The sequence below is a fragment of the Syngnathoides biaculeatus genome, chromosome 7 (assembly GCF_019802595.1).
Source record: "Syngnathoides biaculeatus isolate LvHL_M chromosome 7, ASM1980259v1, whole genome shotgun sequence".
NCBI lineage: Eukaryota > Metazoa > Chordata > Actinopteri > Syngnathiformes > Syngnathidae > Syngnathoides > Syngnathoides biaculeatus.
In genome coordinates this window covers 10,673,180-10,690,690 of record NC_084646.1, presented here as the reverse complement: position 1 = coordinate 10,690,690, position 17,511 = coordinate 10,673,180, and the positions used below count along the sequence as shown (strand labels likewise).

Below are 17,511 nucleotides of genomic sequence, written 5' to 3'. Positions count from 1 at the left end.
TAAGCGAACGAATTCCGCACGATATGATTTCTTTTGATCATGGAACTATCATTTGACTCGTTTATCAAATGTGTATTTGCCTCAATCGCAGAAAGAAAAAATGCATTTAGAACATGAGTGCGACGTCGCTTAAGAAACGAGTTTTGGCTCGGCTCATTGAAGCTACGACGAGGAATTCGCCGAAGCCCGATCGAGTCGGGATCGACTGCTTTTGCATCATCTAATTAATTTACTCATTATTTCGAGATATCAATGTATCCAAATTAACAAGTAAAATACAACCAACGTTTTTTTGGGGTGGGGGAAAAAAAAGCGGAATTATTACAATAGAGAGTACAGTAACCAAGTGATTTTGTCAGCGAGGTGTACTGCCCTGACGTCCACCAGGGGGCGACCTATTGGCAGTCCAGCACTGAACACCACCGGCAAAAAATATATATATATATATTTTTTTTTAAAAAAAGTTTGCTGACATTCATTCAATGTGTTCACCACAAATGATATCAAACAAAAACATTTGCTTCTTTCAATTATGATACAACACACAAGTGTCATGAAGTTGTCACGTGCAAAATGTAGGCGTGTGTGTCTGGCCCCGACCTTTGCCCCCCCAGTGTGTGTGTGTGTGTTTGTGCGAAGCGGGCCTATAAAAGGAGCGTAGCGGGCCGCACCCCCCCCGCAGCAACAGGTGTCCCAGGTGCGGGCGAGACCTCCCCGCGGGTCTGCTGAGAAGAATTCAAACCCCCCCCCGGCCCGGAAAATAAGCGGCTCCTCGCTCCAGGCCAACTCCCGTCGGGTGAGTGTCGTATCGATTTATGGATACAATTGACAACGGGGAAAATCTCGGCACATTGTCTTTGATTTGGCGCATAATCGGGAGCGATATTTGCCGCCTTTGAACTTTTTGGAAAAATGGAAACGAAAAGCGGTTTGAGTGGCGTTTGCGAGCTCCGCAGCCGAGAATTGCCGCACGGAAAATCTTTGAGTCAACGTGACCATTTTAAATCGAAAGAAAACGGTGCCTCGTGAATTTACAAACATACAAATCAATTGTAAGGACGATGACGAACCCTCGTCAAAATGAATTCATTTTCGTGCACGTTGCCATACGGTGTCATATTTTTGCACTTCGTTGTTGCGTCTCGAGTTTGCATCAAAAAAATTCCAAGGACTGAGGACTAATGTGTGTATATAACAATATTTGAACCAGATTGGTTGGCGATCAGTTCAGGGTGGAGGAGGCTCCGGCACTCCCGCGGCCCTAGTGAGGATAAGCGGCTCAGAAAATGGATGGCTATTCGGACTATTAGAACGATATTTTCAAACTGATTACATCATTGCATTATTTCAGATTTCATTTCAAGTGCGGAAGTGCAGCTCGGTGGTCGAGCGGTTTGTGCGTCTGCCCCGCGGCTCTGCGGGTTCGAATCCCAAGTGGTAAGACGATTTAGTAGTGAATTGTTGAGATATATATATCTGAGGACGAGTCTGATTCTTTTTGGGCGGGGCTCGAAACGAACCCGGCGACGGCAAGAGGTTGGGCGCGCACTATAATTAGTGGCACGAGTCCGCCCCGCCGTGACTTCAAGATTCCTCCGTCGTTCTTTTTCGCCTGAAAACGTTGCGACCGTTAGAGCGAGAACCTGAAACCTGAAAAAACACATCTTCCCTTGGGTGTGATGTGTTTGGTGGTATTTGGGATTCCATCTGGCGACACTGGCATGGCGTCGGGAGCTCGCGGCCGACCGGGCAAAACAGCGTTCACGGCGTCGCCCTCACATCCTGGGGGAGAAGAAGAAGGGGGGGGGGGATTCTTACGGCGGCCACAGAAGCGAATTGGCTTGCGGACTCAGAGGCTGCCTCTCTGCAGCCCGTGAGAGAAAGTCCGACGAGCGTTTCTTGGGATTCTCTTTGCACCGCTTTGGAGCTGAATTAGGAGATTTTTGGGACTGGGACCACGGATTTCACGGCAACGGGATACGGGAGGTGAATGTCAGAACATTTCTGGCATATCCACGCGGACCGGCAGCATTCTGCCTGTTTGGTGGAACCGACCCGACCCCCAAAGCCGGAAAAATTGCAGTCGTCCTGTGTGACAACAAGAATTGCTTGCAACGCAACCGACAGAGAGAAGAAAGGGTTTGGTGTTTTAGGCATCCACTTACAGTCACGTTTACAGTTCTGATACTCCCACAAAGCCAGAAAATCCCTGGTTGACTTGTGGGAGAGGGACGAATTGCTTTCGACGCAACAGATCTGAAAAAAATGTTCTGTTTGACCAAACTGACTAAAATTTCCTTCACCAGATACTGCCATGGCTCCCAGACCACAAGTGGGGACTGAGTCCTCCGCAAGCTTTGGTATGTCATCCCCTACTCGACACTTTGAGACTGCATCGTTTTTCTCGACGATATATTTTTCCGACTGAATGCTCGTCTTGCAGAAGACAACGATAAAGACAAGAAGGACGGCGCCATGGTGTCGTCGTACTCCACCGTCGACCTGGTAAACGACGACGGGGTCGGAGAGGATCCCTGGGACCTGCCGGAGCTCAAGGACGTGGGTGTCAAGTGGTCAGGTGAGATTGTTTGGACCGAGTCGGTTCCATCTTCCGGTTACGTTGAAACTGCACTTCGTTCGCCGGATTTCCTTTTGGAAATCCAGCACCCAAAACCAGTTTCTCTAAGCCGTGGGAAATTTCGTCCTGAAGTCTGTTATGAGTGTTCCTATAAAAAAAAAAAGTCTCAAGAAGCCATGGCTTAAAATACACAGGAAGTCCGCTATTTTGGTTTGAAGCAGTCAAATTAGATCCCTCTGGGGAGCACCACAGGGTTTCGGTCCAGGCCCCCTTACAATCGAAACATTTTCACCACCCGCAAAATCCCGCAAGGGGAAGCTTAAAGCTCGTTTCATCAAAAACTTGGGATGCAAATTCAGCAAGAAGTCGAAGAAAGGACAAAACATCTTGTGAGTGATAAAGACATTGATGATGATGATGATGACGATGAAATTGTCCCAAATGTTCACAAAAGTATGTGTGGTGGACTCACAATCACAGTTGTCAAATTCAAGGCCGGGGAGCCGGATCTGGGCCTGGACCTCAATTTATGTGGCCTGCCAAAACTTGCCACCGTTTCCTTAACATTTGTTTAACCAAAAATAGCAATTTAAAAGATCGTGCAAATGAAGGAGCAATAAAATATGATGGCCGCTTATTAGGGTTCAATTACAGAACACGTAAACGGACTTTATGGCTTGCAAATCGTTTTTTTTTTTTCTTGAATTGGGCGATAGAAAAGTAATTCAACAGATTCTCTCGGACCCTTCAGGATGAAGCTAAAGCAAGATCAGAGGCCTTTGCTGGTTCTCCGGTGTTCAAAGTCCTCCTTTTTGCGCTCGTGTACGTCCTTCTGTCCCCCCACCCCGAAAAACAGACAAAAGTATTCACCTTGCGCTTTCCTAACAGAGAAAATTGGATGGAGCTTTTGACATTTCCTTTTTAAATTTTGTCGTCCATAAACACCAACATTTTCAAGTGGATCAACAGATCAATTGTTTTTGTTATTGATCAGATTGTCGTGGCGCGACCGCCAGGTGCTGTGGAAAAAGGTTTTCCCCGTCTCGATTGCAATTGACCCCTCCGTACAGGGCACTTAACCAGGCCCCCTGAAGTGACGTCACGCCACGTGCGCTGACGTAAGACAAACAGTAAAAATGGCAAATACAATACAAAACATTCTGAACCGAGACAGACGCCGTGCTTCTGATTTCATTCAAATCAACGATATAGATTCTAAATACAATACATTCTGAACTGAGACAGACGCCATGCTTCTGATTTCATTCAATCGTTCACACGTAGCAATGTTATACTAGCGGAGAACGTCTCATTCATTTATACGAGACGTGGATTAAAAATCAAATTTAGGGCATATCTTCGCGCAAACACAGTCTGGTTAAGCTTCGGCCGCGAGCCGGCAAGAAAGCGACACGTTTGCGCAGTCCGATCGTCGCTAAATATCGCTCGACAAAGAATAAGTGTGTCAATCGTTCGCACGCAGCAGTGTTATGCTAGCGGAGAACGTCTCATTCATTTATACGAGACGTGTATTAAAAATCAAATTTAGGGCATATCTTCGTGCAAACACCGTCTGGTTAAGCTTCGGCCGCGAGCCGGCAAGAAAGCGACACGTTTGCGCAGTCCGATCGTCGCTAAATATCGCTCGACAAAGAATAAGTGTGTCAATCCTTCACACGTAGCGATGTTATGCTAGCAGAGAACGTCTCATTCATTTATACGAGACGTGTATTAAAAATCAAATTTAGGGCATATCTTCGCGCAAACACAGTCTGGTTAAGCTTCGGCCGCGAGCCGGCAAGAAAGCGACACGTTTGCGCAGTCCGATCGTCGCTAAATATCGCTCGACAAAGAATAAGTGTGTCAATCCTTCACACGTAGCGGTGTTATGCTAGCGGAGAACGTCTCATTCATTTATACGAGACGTGTATTAAAAATCAAATTTAGGGCATATCTTCGCGCAAACACAGCCTGGTTAAGCTTCGGCCGCGAGCCGGCAAGAAAGCGACACGTTTGTGCAGTCCGATCGTCGCTAAATATCGCTCGACAAAGAATAAGTGTGTCAATCGTTCACACGCAGCGGTGTTATGCTAGCGAAGAATTTCAAATTCATTTATACGAGACGTGTATTAAAAATCAAACATAGGGCATATCTTCGTGCAAACATATGTGTTCCGGTTGATATTAGATGGATTTAGTTGACGATGCGGTCTTCCACAAAGTTTGATCCATCGAAGGCATTTTTCGTACCGGGTCTTCGGTTTTGGAAAGGGTACGAATCCAACTCCCACCGACTGGCCTTTCGGGATACCCGTCGTCACGATTACAAAGTCCGTGACTACACCTCTTAACCATATTTTTTGTTCAATAACCCAAATATGCGATAAAACGCTAACTAAACCGATACTGGACCATGCAATGTTGTCTGAGAAAATAGCGGGAGCAAAAACGGGCTTTGGTCTATGCGGATCTCTGGCCTCTGATTGGTCAGCGACGCGGATTGCGCAATATCCACGGAGGGCTCAATTGGCCCACAACGCCGCAGCGAGCTCAACTTGGAATTTCACCCGTCCGGAGTCTCCCGAAACATTTCAGAACTCGGTCGTTTGTTCGTAAAGCTCCGAGCGGGCAGGTCCCGTCCCGCACTTTGTGATTCGTAGCCAACACGGTCGCTTTCAGATCTGGACACTCGAGGGAAGATCATGCGAGTGCTGACGGCCATCGTCAAGCTGGCGTTGCTGCTGGGACTTCTCTACTTGTTCATCTGCTCCCTGGACGTCCTCAGCTCGGCCTTCCAGCTGGTCGGAGGTGAGACCGAACTCCCCCCGACGGTTGTGCACTCCTCTCTCTATGTCGGGGTCACCTTTGACACTTTGTGCGTAGGCAAAGCCGCCGGAGACATCTTCAAGGAGAACGTGATCCTGGCCAACCCGGTAGCCGGCCTGGTGATCGGGGTCTTGGTCACGGTGTTGGTGCAAAGTTCCAGCACCTCCTCGTCAATCGTGGTCAGCATGGTGTCCTCTGGATGTAAGAACCCTTTGCCGTCACCATCAAACCATAAAACCGGAACCACCGACCTGACAACATCGTACCCAACGTTTAAAAACATCCCCATAAGCCTGGTTTTCTTGTGGTTCCGAAAACAAACCCATTCAGTCTAGGGATTCTTACCTAATTGTTAGGCAGCCATTGTCAAAAGCGGCATCCATTTAAGAGCCCCTCTCAAGACCCACAGAATATTGTTTACGCGACAATATAACCACCAAACCTTGTAAAATTGCGTAGACTTTGTTTCTGGCCTTTTCCCATGTATTATTATTATGAATTTTTTAGTAACTATCGGTTGAACATTGGTTGGTTGGATCAAAACCAGCGATTCCTGACACATAACAAGGAAAATGAACTTGGAGAAGAATCACATCAAGCAAAACAGTGATTTCAACACAAATATGTATATATTTTTTGTTTCTTAGTCTATGCATAAACAACAAAAACAAGATCAAGAAAATTTGAAGGCAAAATAATTCATGTACGGATGCACGAATGGCCATAAGTGACGCTAGTCACCGTACAGCTCGAGTTAAACATCACATTTTTTACATTGATTTTACTATCTCACGATCACGTCACAAATTTTCTACTTACCGCGTAGACTCAGCACTGTTAAGAGTGCGACGTGCCGAAACTTGTCCGACTTTCGACACGTCGGCATTTCTCTCCCTCGTAATCAGCTTGAAAAGTCACGACTGAGTGCCTAATCTTTATCTTTGACAAAAAAAAAAAAACAAAACTGTACCCATCTCCAATCTAAAGTGACGCAATGTCGCCATCCGCAGGGATCCGCTTGTCATGACAGCGGTTGACAAACTTGATTTTCACAGACAAGCTGGGCGAGACCCTTTTCCACGGCAGCCTGTTGTCGGTGCCAGTGAAGGCTTCCATTCCACTTAATCGTCTTTGTTCGTGATCCAATGGATTGACAGCTGCTGTGTCGAAGACCAACAATTATTAAATATTTAGCAAAACTACAGCGAAATCGTCACAATAGGTTCCTTTCAGTGAAATACTGACTGCGGTTATGAAAACAAGCCCACTGGGTTCATCGACTCGATCTTTGTCAATCGTTTAAGTCTTTAGTTCATGAAATTGTCTTTGATGTTCACCAAACACTTTTATTTTCTTCACGAGTTATTGTTTCTCAGTTGTCGTTATTTTTTTGCAGTGCTGGAGGTTCGGTCCGCAGTGCCCATCATCATGGGCGCCAACATCGGCACTTCGGTCACCAACACCATCGTGGCCATGATGCAGGCGGGCAACCGCAACGAGTTCCGCAGGTAAACGCTCCAAGGCGGGGCAGACGCACAGCCTGAAGAACGCCACGAACGCGTCTCGCTTGCAGGGCCTTCGCCGGCGCCACCGTGCACGACTTCTTCAACTGGCTCTCCGTGCTGGTCCTGCTGCCCCTGGAGGTGGCCACGGGCGTTCTGGAAAAGCTCACCCACCTCATCATCGAGTCCTTCCACATCCAGTCGGGAGAGGACGCGCCCGACCTGCTCAAGATCATCACCGAACCGCTCACAGAATCCATCATCCAGGTACACAAAGGATGGACATTGTTTGAAATCCACAAATGAAAAAGATTCGTTCGACGAACTTCAATTTCATTATCTCTAATTATACGCTTTCGACAACTTATGTATCATTAGTGGTCTTTAAAGCGGCAGCTTCACTCTTTCATCATGAAACCTTTTCTGCACCCATTTAACATCATAAGTGGCTCCTAAACACTAGAACGCTGGAAGTATCTGTTATGAGTACCGAACTGCTCAATTTTGATAATGAATGATAATGTTTTACTGGGTGAAACCTTTTGGGATACTTCCAAGTGGCAGGAAAATTAAATAATAATAATCACGCCGAAGCTAGATTAAAGGCCTCCGCCACCACCGGAGGCGGGGCCACAAGCTCTGGTGGCGGCTGCGAGCGAGCTTTCAGGTGGCGGAGGTCGTTAGCCCCGGACGCCGAAGCAAGGCTAAAGGCCTCCGCCACCTTTCAAGCTCTGCTAAAGGCCTCCGCCACCTTCGGAGCTCTGCTCAAGGCCTCCGCCACCTTCGGAGCTCTGCTCAAGGCCTCCGCCACCTTCGGAGCTCTGCTCAAGGCCTCCGCCACCTTCGGAGCTCTGCTCAAGGCCTCCGCCACCTTCGGAGCTCTGCTCAAGGCCTCCGCCACCTTCGGAGCTCTGCTCAAGGCCTCCGCCACCTTCGGAGCTCTGCTCAAGGCCTCCGCCACCTTCGGAGCTCTGCTCAAGGCCTCCGCCACCTTCGGAGCTCTGCTCAAGGCCTCCGCCACCTTCGGAGCTCTGCTCAAGGCCTCCGCCACCTTCGGAGCTCTGCTCAAGGCCTCCGCCACCTTCGGAGCTCTGCTCAAGGCCTCCGCCACCTGAAAGCTCGGCTCGCGGCCCGCCGCCGGAGCTCGCTCGTCAGATTCCGCGTCATCCGTCATTCCGCCCGAAGAACCATCCGAATATTCAACATTAATTACAGCCACAGGTTCAAATCTGTATGGAAGTATTCCTCCGTCTTCCCAATCAACCGATACTTCATCAGATAAGGATAAATTTGAGAAATCAGCGCTGGGCATAAAGGGTGTCCCGTGTAATCCGGCGTTTGGAACGGCACGGTACGCGTCACGTACGCCCACGTAGATCATGTGACCCGCGAAAATGGCAGCGCCCCTGAAAATTCGCAATTGTCCTCAAAAATCTTCTCAAAACACGATTAAATGAGAGAGGATTTATTCGGCCCCCCCCACCCAAAAAAAACCCACAAACTCAAATCTAAACTAATGAGTATCGAGTCCCTGTCGGTAACACGAAATTCAATTGTAATGGAAAATAAAATTGACGCCCTCGTTTCTATGTACCCACGATTGATTTTTAGATCCCACTTTGACGATCGTCTGACGCTTCTTTCTCTTTCTCAGCTGGATAAATCCGTCATCACCCAAATCGCCACCGGGGACGCCGCCGCCAGAAACAAGAGTCTGATCAAAATCTGGTGCAAGAAGAAGACCAACACGGTAAGAAAACTGGACAGTGGTACCTTGACGTGGGAATTCGCACCATGATTTGTTCTTATGTCAAAGCAATTTTTCCCAGTTGAATGAATTTGAAGCGCCAGTACAGAAATCCTTTCCGGCCCCTCAAAAAAGCCAGCAAAAATATTTAGTTTTGAATGAACAAAACTAGCGATGCATTGTATAAACACATAACAAAAGAAACAAAGTAATTTTACAAGCTGTCATAACTGTAATCGCGAGCTTTGTAAGTCAAGTCAAATAACAACAGCAGGTGCTTCCTGGAATTTCTTTTTTTTTGAATCTCTCAAAAGTGGAGCACGATGTAAGATGGTTGCTGAAAATAATTTGTCGGGTTCTCCCCCGTGGGTAAAATGAAGACGTTCTGGAACGCGACGGTGGAGAGCTGCCCCGCCGGCGGCGTCTGCTGGGAGCAAGGCGGCGAAATCTGGACCGAGATGAACACCACCTGGACGGACTACCTGGAGAAATGTAAGTCTCGGCCGCCTACCTGGGGTCAAAACCTTGGCACAAGAGTTCCTGTGAAATACGAGACGCAGACCTGCTCCCCCGCTTGGGACAATGCCCACCTTTGATTGGTCCCGCTTGCTGACTCAGCAAATCCCTTCTACCGGCTCAATGAGGCTATTCATGCCAATCCGGGACAATTCGGTCTCCAGTTGAAAGTCAACGATCGGTTTCAAGACCGCGGTCCAACCATCCGGATAACATCGCTGGGAAGTCATCGAGTCCCAAAAAGTACCGTGTTCATATACATACTTTTCACTCCTTACTTTGGGCTCGTTACTTCTTCAACTTGGGCTGGTGACAAGAGAGAGCGTAAAAAAAAAAAAAAAAAAAGCCAACTGCGGTTCTGATCTTGTTTATTGATTTTGGATCATGAAGAGAACGTTCTCAACGCCGACATGAGGGAATGTGAAACCAGATGGAGGAGAAAGATATTGCCCATTCACACCATCATTCCAAAGAACTGCTTGATGTCAGTTCTTCTTCTTTTCCTTTCGGCTTATCCCGTTGGGGGTCGCGGCAGCGAGTCATCTTTTTCCATCTCGTTCATCCTCCTCTCTAACACCCAACTGTCCTCATGTCTTCCCTCACAACATCCATCAACCTTTTCTTTGGTCTTCCTCTCTCTCGCTCTCTTCCCTGGTAGCTCCATCCTTAGCATCCTCTTACCAATTTCCTCACTCTCTCGCCTCCGGACATGTCCAAACCGTCAAAGTCTGCTCTCTCGAATCTTGTCTCCAAAACATCCAACTTTGGCCGTCGCTCCAATCAGCTCATTTCTAATCCTGTCCAACCTGCTCACTCCGAGCGAGAACCTCAACATCTTCATTTCTGCCACCTCCAGTTCTGCTTCCTGTCGTTTCTTCAGTGCCACCCGTCTCTAATCCGTACATCATGGCCGGCCGGCCTCACCACTGTTTTGTAAACTTTGCCCTTCATCCTAGCGGACACTCTTCTGTCACATAACACACCAGACGCCTTCCGCCAGCTGTTCCAACCCGCTTGGACCAGTTTCTTCACTTCCTTACCCCACTCTTTGTTTGCTCCAGGTTGTTGACCCCAAGTATTTGAAGTCGAATGAAATGAAGAATGAAGAGTCGTTGCTTTTTTTTGTTTTTGTTTTTATCGTTGTTGTTTTTGGTGGTCTTATTGCCTGCAGGAATGGGAACAAACACATACAGTGGAAGCAAGGCGTTATTTTTTCAGGTGTTATGATAAGATGAATTATTCAGTTGGAGTCGCGAGCAAAGGCGGGAGAGCACATTTTTGGATTTTGCATCCAAGTCGAGCGAAATAAGCGCGGCATTTTATTTTTCAATCTTCTCAGAAAAAGTTACTACATTATTCTTACGGAACTGTTCTTCTCTTAAGTAGAGAGCCGAAGTACTTTCTCGACCTTGCGCTCACAGGCTCCCACATCTTCGTCAACGCCGACCTGCCTGACCTGGCGGTGGGCCTGATCCTGCTGGGTATGTCGCTCTTCATCCTCTGCTCCTGCCTCATCCTCATCGTCAAGCTCCTCAACTCCATGCTCAAGGGCCAGGTGGCCGTCGTCATCAAGAAGGTGCTCAACACAGGTAAAGGACCAATCAGCAGCTTGGTTTTTGTCTTGAATTTTCACAACATTTACGGCGCTGGAAAAACTGAAACTCTCTTTAGTATTATGACCAATTTCCATGTTTTGCAAACAATGCTCCATTTGTATTTGGAATTTGAGATTCACGCAGACAAAAAAACGTTTATTTTGCTCAAGCATGAATCCATAAATCTGAGAAACTGATCATTCAGCAGTGGTCGTTACAACTTTTTCCAGATCTGTAGGTACGTACGTATGAATGTCAAGATTGCGCCTGTTTGATAGTCGGCACATCAATTTTGATGGTGGTGCTCGATGAGCAAAGCAGGCAAAGCCAGCCCTGAAGCTTGAACCTGCACTTTCGGGCCCTCCCTGACCTGACTTGTGCGATTCAGAAAGCCCAGGAACAAACCCCGTCACGACCCAACCCGCGTTGACTTCACGGCATTTACCGCATTTGTCCCGTCTTTTGTGACCTCGGCAGACTTCCCCTTCCCTTTCGGCTGGGTTACCGGCTACATCGCCATCATGGTGGGAGCCGGGATGACCTTCATCGTGCAGAGCAGCTCCGTCTTCACCTCGGCCATAACGCCTCTCGTCGGTGAGTTTTGTCGCCTCGCTGTTTTATGCGTCCGGTTTGAAGCCTGGCGGCGCAGTGGTCGAATTGGTAGCACAGCCGCCTCGCCGTTCTGAGGTTGGATGTTAAGTTTAAGACAAGTTTATAATTATTTGAATTTTAAGGAATGGACTGTGGTGCGCTCACCTGACTTCAGTGAAGGCAGCACGTGTTCCGTTCCCACTCAGTCACAGTGTGAATGCGTGTTTTGAAGTGTCATTTTTTGGATCCGAGCTCAGAAACCTCGCCCAAAGCCACCTGAGGTATGCTCCAGCTGACCCAGAAACCTCGTGAGGAACGCCTAACGGGATGGTTGGATCTTTGGATGGTTTGAAGGCTCGGCTTCCTGTCAGATTCTTTTAAGAGTGAAGACAACATTTCCCATCTAAAAAAAAGCATGTTTGCGTTCCGACACGCATCCGCAATGGTTAAAATCGTAGCAACTCTGCCGTTCTTGTTCGTTGAAGACGCTTCACCTTCTACAGGCTGCTCCCTCCTGCCAGTAGGACATGTAAGGAACAATCGCTTTGCTCCCAGACGGCTAACGGATGAAACACATTTCAGCCGCTCGTATCTGTCATCTTGGTTTCTCAGTTACGACCAATAACTCGGGATTTTAGTTGAGAGTGGAAACGTAGATATATAAGACCAGTAAATTGAGAACATTCTTCCCCAAGAAAGACCGATGCGCAGTCCACATCGCAATGGACTTGGGAAGGATTTCAACCGTAACCTGGAGAGGAAATTCCATCATTTTCCTTTAGAGGACCACGGTCTTAGATTTGGAGGTGCAGAATCTCAACCCAAACGATGGGAAGAAGTTCAAGTATATTGGGATCAGGTCTGCAGCAATGCGGGGAATTCTTGTCGATTCAACAATTGAACCACATTTAACCACTCACCGACGATCACGAGTTCCGGGAAGTCCATGAAATCAAAAGATCCATGTTGCAGGCGGCCAACTGGCTCTGCCGTAAAATAGGAGGTCCAAAGTCCATAGTAGTGGTAGAGGAGTGACGTGTACGAGGCTTGTCCCATGAGAAGAAGACCAGAGGAAGAGGGAAGTCTGGTTAGATGTATGATTCCCCACTGCAAGTTGAGACCACGGCCTGATCAAGTCACCAGGACCGCGTGATTTGCAGAAAGCAGAAACCCAAAACTGATGTCACCACCAGAGGAGAGTCCTTGCTAAAATGCATTTTTTGCTTGTTTGTTGTTAGGAAAGGTATGTGAAAAAGTTTTGCAAAGTCAGCTCTGCCTCTTTGTGTCGCAAGGTATCGGCGTCATCAGCCTTGAGCGGGCCTATCCTCTGACTTTGGGTTCCAACATCGGAACCACCACCACGGCCATCCTGGCCGCCATGGCGAGCCCGGGAGAAACGCTGGCCAACTCGCTGCAGGTAGGACAGAGCGGCAACTCTTTGTTTGGTTTACTCTTCAGAGACCCGAGTGTCTGCTTTTCCGCTAGATTGCGCTCTGCCATTTCTTCTTCAACATCATGGGCATCCTTTTGTGGTATCCCATCCCGTTCACACGGATACCCATCAGGCTGGCCAGGGGGCTGGGCAACCACACGGCGCAGTATCGCTGGTTCGCCGCCCTCTACCTCGTCCTGTGCTTCCTGGTCTTGCCCCTGGCTGTGTTCGGCCTGTCCCTGGCGGGGTGGCAAGTCCTGGTGGGCGTCGGGGCACCCATCATCGTGCTCATCATCTTCGTAATCTTGGTCAACATCATGCAGTCGCACTGCCCCCGCTTCCTGCCCCGCTTTTTGCGCACCTGGAACTTCCTGCCGCTGCCGATGCGCTCGCTGGAGCCCTGGGACCGCGTCGTGACGTCGTGCTTGGGCTTCTGCGGCCGTTACTGCTGCTGCATCTGCAAGTGCTGCGACTGCTGCCAGAAAGATGAAAAGGCGCGCAAGAAGAGCCTGGAGTTGCGCGACAACCCGGCCGCGACCACGTCCGACGACCCCAAGGTCATCCAAGGAACTCATCTTTAATAAACGTGAACAGTTCTCTCTTGCACGTTAATGATTCCCGTGACTCCTCCACGCTGTAATCTCAGCGCTGGGCTGCTATGAACTGTCTTTCCACTGGACCCGGTGAAAATTTGTCGACAAAAACTTTCTATCGTTATCTACGCTCACATCGGGACTTTTTGTATTTTCTGTATGTATGGAAAAAAAAAAAAATCAAATTGTAACTGAATAGTCAGTGTAAAACTTCCTTCACTATTTAAGACATAATTCATGTGTGAATAAAATAAATTACTACTTTTTTTTAAAAAAAAATGAAGCTGCACTTTTTTGCAAGAAATGCACTTTTTATTTATTTACGTGCTGAAAAATGGAAGTACACACAGACCACTTTGACGTTCCTCGAATTTTAATTCATTTAACAATTTCCAATCGTTTTCTATATATTGATTTTTTTTTTTTTTTTTCTAAACTGCAGTAGGTCAAAGGCATTTTTTTTTTTTTCAGGATTCTGGCCCTTCACTTGATTAGATCCGCCCCTGCACCGAGCAGATCTCCGGTTTTGCCCGTCTCGAAAAGGTCTAGATAAGATCCATGTCCGATTACTCGTGGCAGCAGTTGTAAGTGGTTTTCGGGCTGTTCTACCCATTGGAAATATTGCAAACCATCCCTTATACTTTTGCACCTTGCTGTAAGTGGTAAGGGCGAAGCCAAAGATGACCGGGGCTGAGTTCCCGAGGTGCGGTAGAGCGATGGGAAAACGACTTCGTCATGAGTAGTGTTGGTTTTCGACGCACATACTGCTTGGAATTAAGGCCAAAAACTTGTACCTTGTCTCATCAGACCGGAGAAACTTTTTTTCCCCTCGTATTCTGGTAGTTATTTACGTGTTTTCTGTGGGGGAGAGGCTTGGGTCGGACCACTTTGCCAGAAATCCCAGACTGATGGAGGCCTGCGGACGATTAATGGGTGACCTCGCGAGAACTTTTTCCTAGCAGCTCGGCCAGATTCATCTTTTTTTATCACTCTGACCGAGGCTCTGCTCCCTTCCCGATTGTGTCGGGAACGAGACTCGAGGGCGAACCAAAACGCACGACTCGGGTGACAGGCAAGCAGTAAGGAGAAAGTCTTTATTTGTTCCAGAGTCGGTAACCGAGCGAGCGAGGGAGTCAGTCCACACAAGCAGCAGGATCAGTCGCGACGGGCGTTGGTCGGTACACGGGAGGTTGGAGTCAGGACTTGGGAAGCGCGGGAACGAGCCGTGGGAGGCGACGATCTGGCGAAGACCAGTCGTCCCCTGGGTCCTATAAGTACCAGGGTTAAGCATCGTCGGTCAGGCGTGAGACGCCCAGCCAGGGCTGGAACGGCAGGACCGTGACCGATTGCTCAGTTTGGCCGGACGGCCAGCCCAAGAAGAGCCGCCGGTCGCCCCAGATGTCTTCTATTTAAGGATCAGGGAGGCCACTTGAGTGCAGCCGAATCCCTTCTAGAATCCCGACCTCGCCGCAGTTCCGTCTCCGCTCTTCTGTGGCTTCGAAGTCTCGCTTCTCAGTTGCGCACATTTACGCACTCCGAGCTGGAGTTTCTGATCCAGGACAGGCGGTTGTAACGTCTTTTCCCATTCAAGTTCAATCTCGCTCCCTATCTACCCATCTATATCTATGCATCTATATCTATAACGCTCTAGATAGATATACGTCGCAAATGATGGTTATTAGTTTACGTTTCATACGCAATAAGCCGGCGCGCACATGCACGTGTTACGCACGATTGATAACGCGTTCATTGCTTTTCATATCTGATGTGCCTTTGAACGCAAACTTTATAAAGTGTCATCCAGCGACCTCTCAATCTTCACATTTTATAATATTTGCTTGCATCACTTCACTACTTTTGGGCAAACATTTTTCTTATGTTTACTTTTTGACGAAGGCGTCTAATTTTCACAGTTTTTAATTTGAGAAAATCCCGTCAAGCCGAGCGGACCGCAGATGTTCCTCCGAGTGAGCGGGTCAAAGGTCGTCACCTCAGTGAACGCATCCCAGCCACGTAAACGGCGTCCCGCTATCGGTTATTAGATCGTATGATTGCAACGCGAGCTACACCCGCGCAGTCCAATGACATAAAAAAAAAAATCAGTGGAAGATTGCCGAGGCCTTGCACAACACTGCCAAAAACAGGAAACGGCAACGTCACCCTGCAAATAATTGTTTCAAGAAATTAGAATCATGACTGTATTGATTCCAGATATAAACATTTTATGACCAATCCTTTTTTAGATTGTGACTAAAAGAAATACTTGAAGACTTATCATGTAAATTGTTTAAAATTGTATTTAAAAAAAAAAAAAAAAAAAAAAAAAAGGAGCAACTCAGGATTCCGTTTGAACACCATTTGTAATTTTGGAAAAGGAAAGAAAATATTTGAAAAATGGAAATTATATGTAATTTTGCCATCACTTTTTAGTGGTTATCTGGATCTATGAGCTAACAATTACAATGTATTTGTTGATCAGAATTCAAATCAGTTTGGTGGGTGGGGAAGTTTATACGTGCGATATTTGCTTTGGGGTGAATTTCTTTGTGTGTGTGTTTTGTGTAAGTGAAGTTTTGTGAAATGATTTGGTTGGAAATTGGACCCAAAAAAAACAAACAAAAAAAAAAAAAACATCTTGGGCTTGCATTTTAAGACCATTTTGTTCATTGAAATTCAAGATTTTAGCATCATTTTCATGGCGATAACATTGAGGATTATTTTGATAACATTTGTGAATTACCCGAAACAAAAATAAAAATCTAGTACAATTTGCATCTGGGTTTCATAATGCATTGATATTGTGAAAAGGCCCTCTTAAAAATATATTTCAACCAAACGATGTCTCTGATGAATAATAAACACAAAGTGAATTTTAGTGAAACGATAGCATGATGTCCACTTTAACAGTTTACAGAATGACGTTGGAAATTACACAAAAGATCATTTTTGCCCAGGGAAATGCGAATTTTTTTTCTTAAAATAAGACTCGATTAAAAACCACACGAGGAAGTCCAAGCGAGACCTCATCGACGGCCACGGTCAGGATTTCCAGGCTGCCCCTTGTCGGTGGAAATTTCAAACGCAATAAAGCAAATCGTCCCATCAAATCATAAAGCGTAATCTCTTATCGTGTTCACGGAGCAGAAATTGATATGCAAACAATAAAAGCCATCAGGACACCCCTTTGGATGCCTCCTGGACCTTATGTAACATGTTTGGACTGCTGTCTTATTGCCAATAAAAGATTTTTCATTTGATTTTCATGGCATCCAACAGCAAAACCGCGGTGAGACAACAACGACGTCGCGCCGTCTCATTTTTCCGTCAACTGTGGCGTGTCAGCTTGAGATGCAAATTATGAGTCTTTTAAAACTAAAGAATGCTTGCTACCTCATTAACTTAATGAGGCAAGCTATGATGGCAAAGTCTTATGCAAGACAGTGACAGGAAAAAAAACAAAAGTGCAGCCAGTGCAAAATAGCTTCTCGGACCGCCGGCGATGTTTACAACGGCCATTTTGTTTCTTCTGATGGTTCCTGCCAATCCAGAAAAGTGATTAGCGAGTGTTACGTTCACAGCCACCAATTCCATCGTTCGCTTTTCACTCAGATTCCATCCAGCCTCGATTACAAGCCCGCCGCTACCTCCGAAGTCGGGAATCTGCCGAGGCAATGTGTGAACAAATCAAACCTCAAGGGCCCACAAAACAAGCCCTGGGGAACACCACGAGGTCGTGAAAACCCGCTGGCGTCGGGAAGGTTGCCGTGACAACCGGAGTCTTCCACCCGGAGATAGGACACGCCTAAGGGCCCGATTGCGGAACCTTGAGCTTCACTTGCAGATGACAGATATGACACGACACCGACGGGTCAAAATCTATCAGCATTATCACTCGACGATACTCTCGGCAGGTTAAAGATTTTTCGAACAAACGAACCCACGCGGGAAACATCTCGACGCTATTTTGGACCGCTGGCGGTTTGTCACGATGTCAAGTCGCCACATTTATGAGCGGCAAGTTTTCCTTGGTAGAAGCTGAGATCTGGTACTTGACACACATAAGTATGCATTTTATGCACGAGTCAACTTTCCGCAGCCGATGTACTCAACAGTAACGCATCGCTACCAGGA

At 47.2% G+C, this 17,511-nt stretch overlaps 1 protein-coding gene across 1 annotated transcript; it reads left to right on the top strand.

Annotated features, from left to right (window-relative positions):
- Positions 1–690: 690 nt before the first annotated feature.
- On the top strand, positions 691–13,630 carry LOC133504020 (sodium-dependent phosphate transport protein 2B-like). Its single transcript, XM_061826135.1, has 13 exons — positions 691–796; positions 2,307–2,360; positions 2,444–2,578; positions 5,258–5,386; positions 5,462–5,605; positions 6,801–6,912; positions 6,978–7,173; positions 8,561–8,656; positions 9,034–9,145; positions 10,591–10,758; positions 11,242–11,358; positions 12,648–12,772; positions 12,841–13,630. Exons 2-13 carry the CDS (start codon positions 2,315–2,317, stop codon positions 13,366–13,368), a joined length of 1,908 nt encoding a protein of 635 aa, XP_061682119.1. The 5' UTR covers positions 691–796; positions 2,307–2,314; the 3' UTR covers positions 13,369–13,630.
- Positions 13,631–17,511: the final 3,881 nt, after the last annotated feature.

Excerpts from the sequence above, each read along its gene's own strand:
- LOC133504020 (XM_061826135.1), top strand. The coding sequence starts at position 2,315 with ATGGCTCCCAGACCACAAGTGGGGACTGAGTCCTCCGCAAGCTTTG. Across the intron at positions 5,387-5,461 it reads GGCCTTCCAGCTGGTCGGAG|GCAAAGCCGCCGGAGACATC; the intron begins GTGAGACCGAAC and ends CTTTGTGCGTAG. Across the intron at positions 8,657-9,033 it reads GCAAGAAGAAGACCAACACG|ACGTTCTGGAACGCGACGGT; the intron begins GTAAGAAAACTG and ends GGTAAAATGAAG.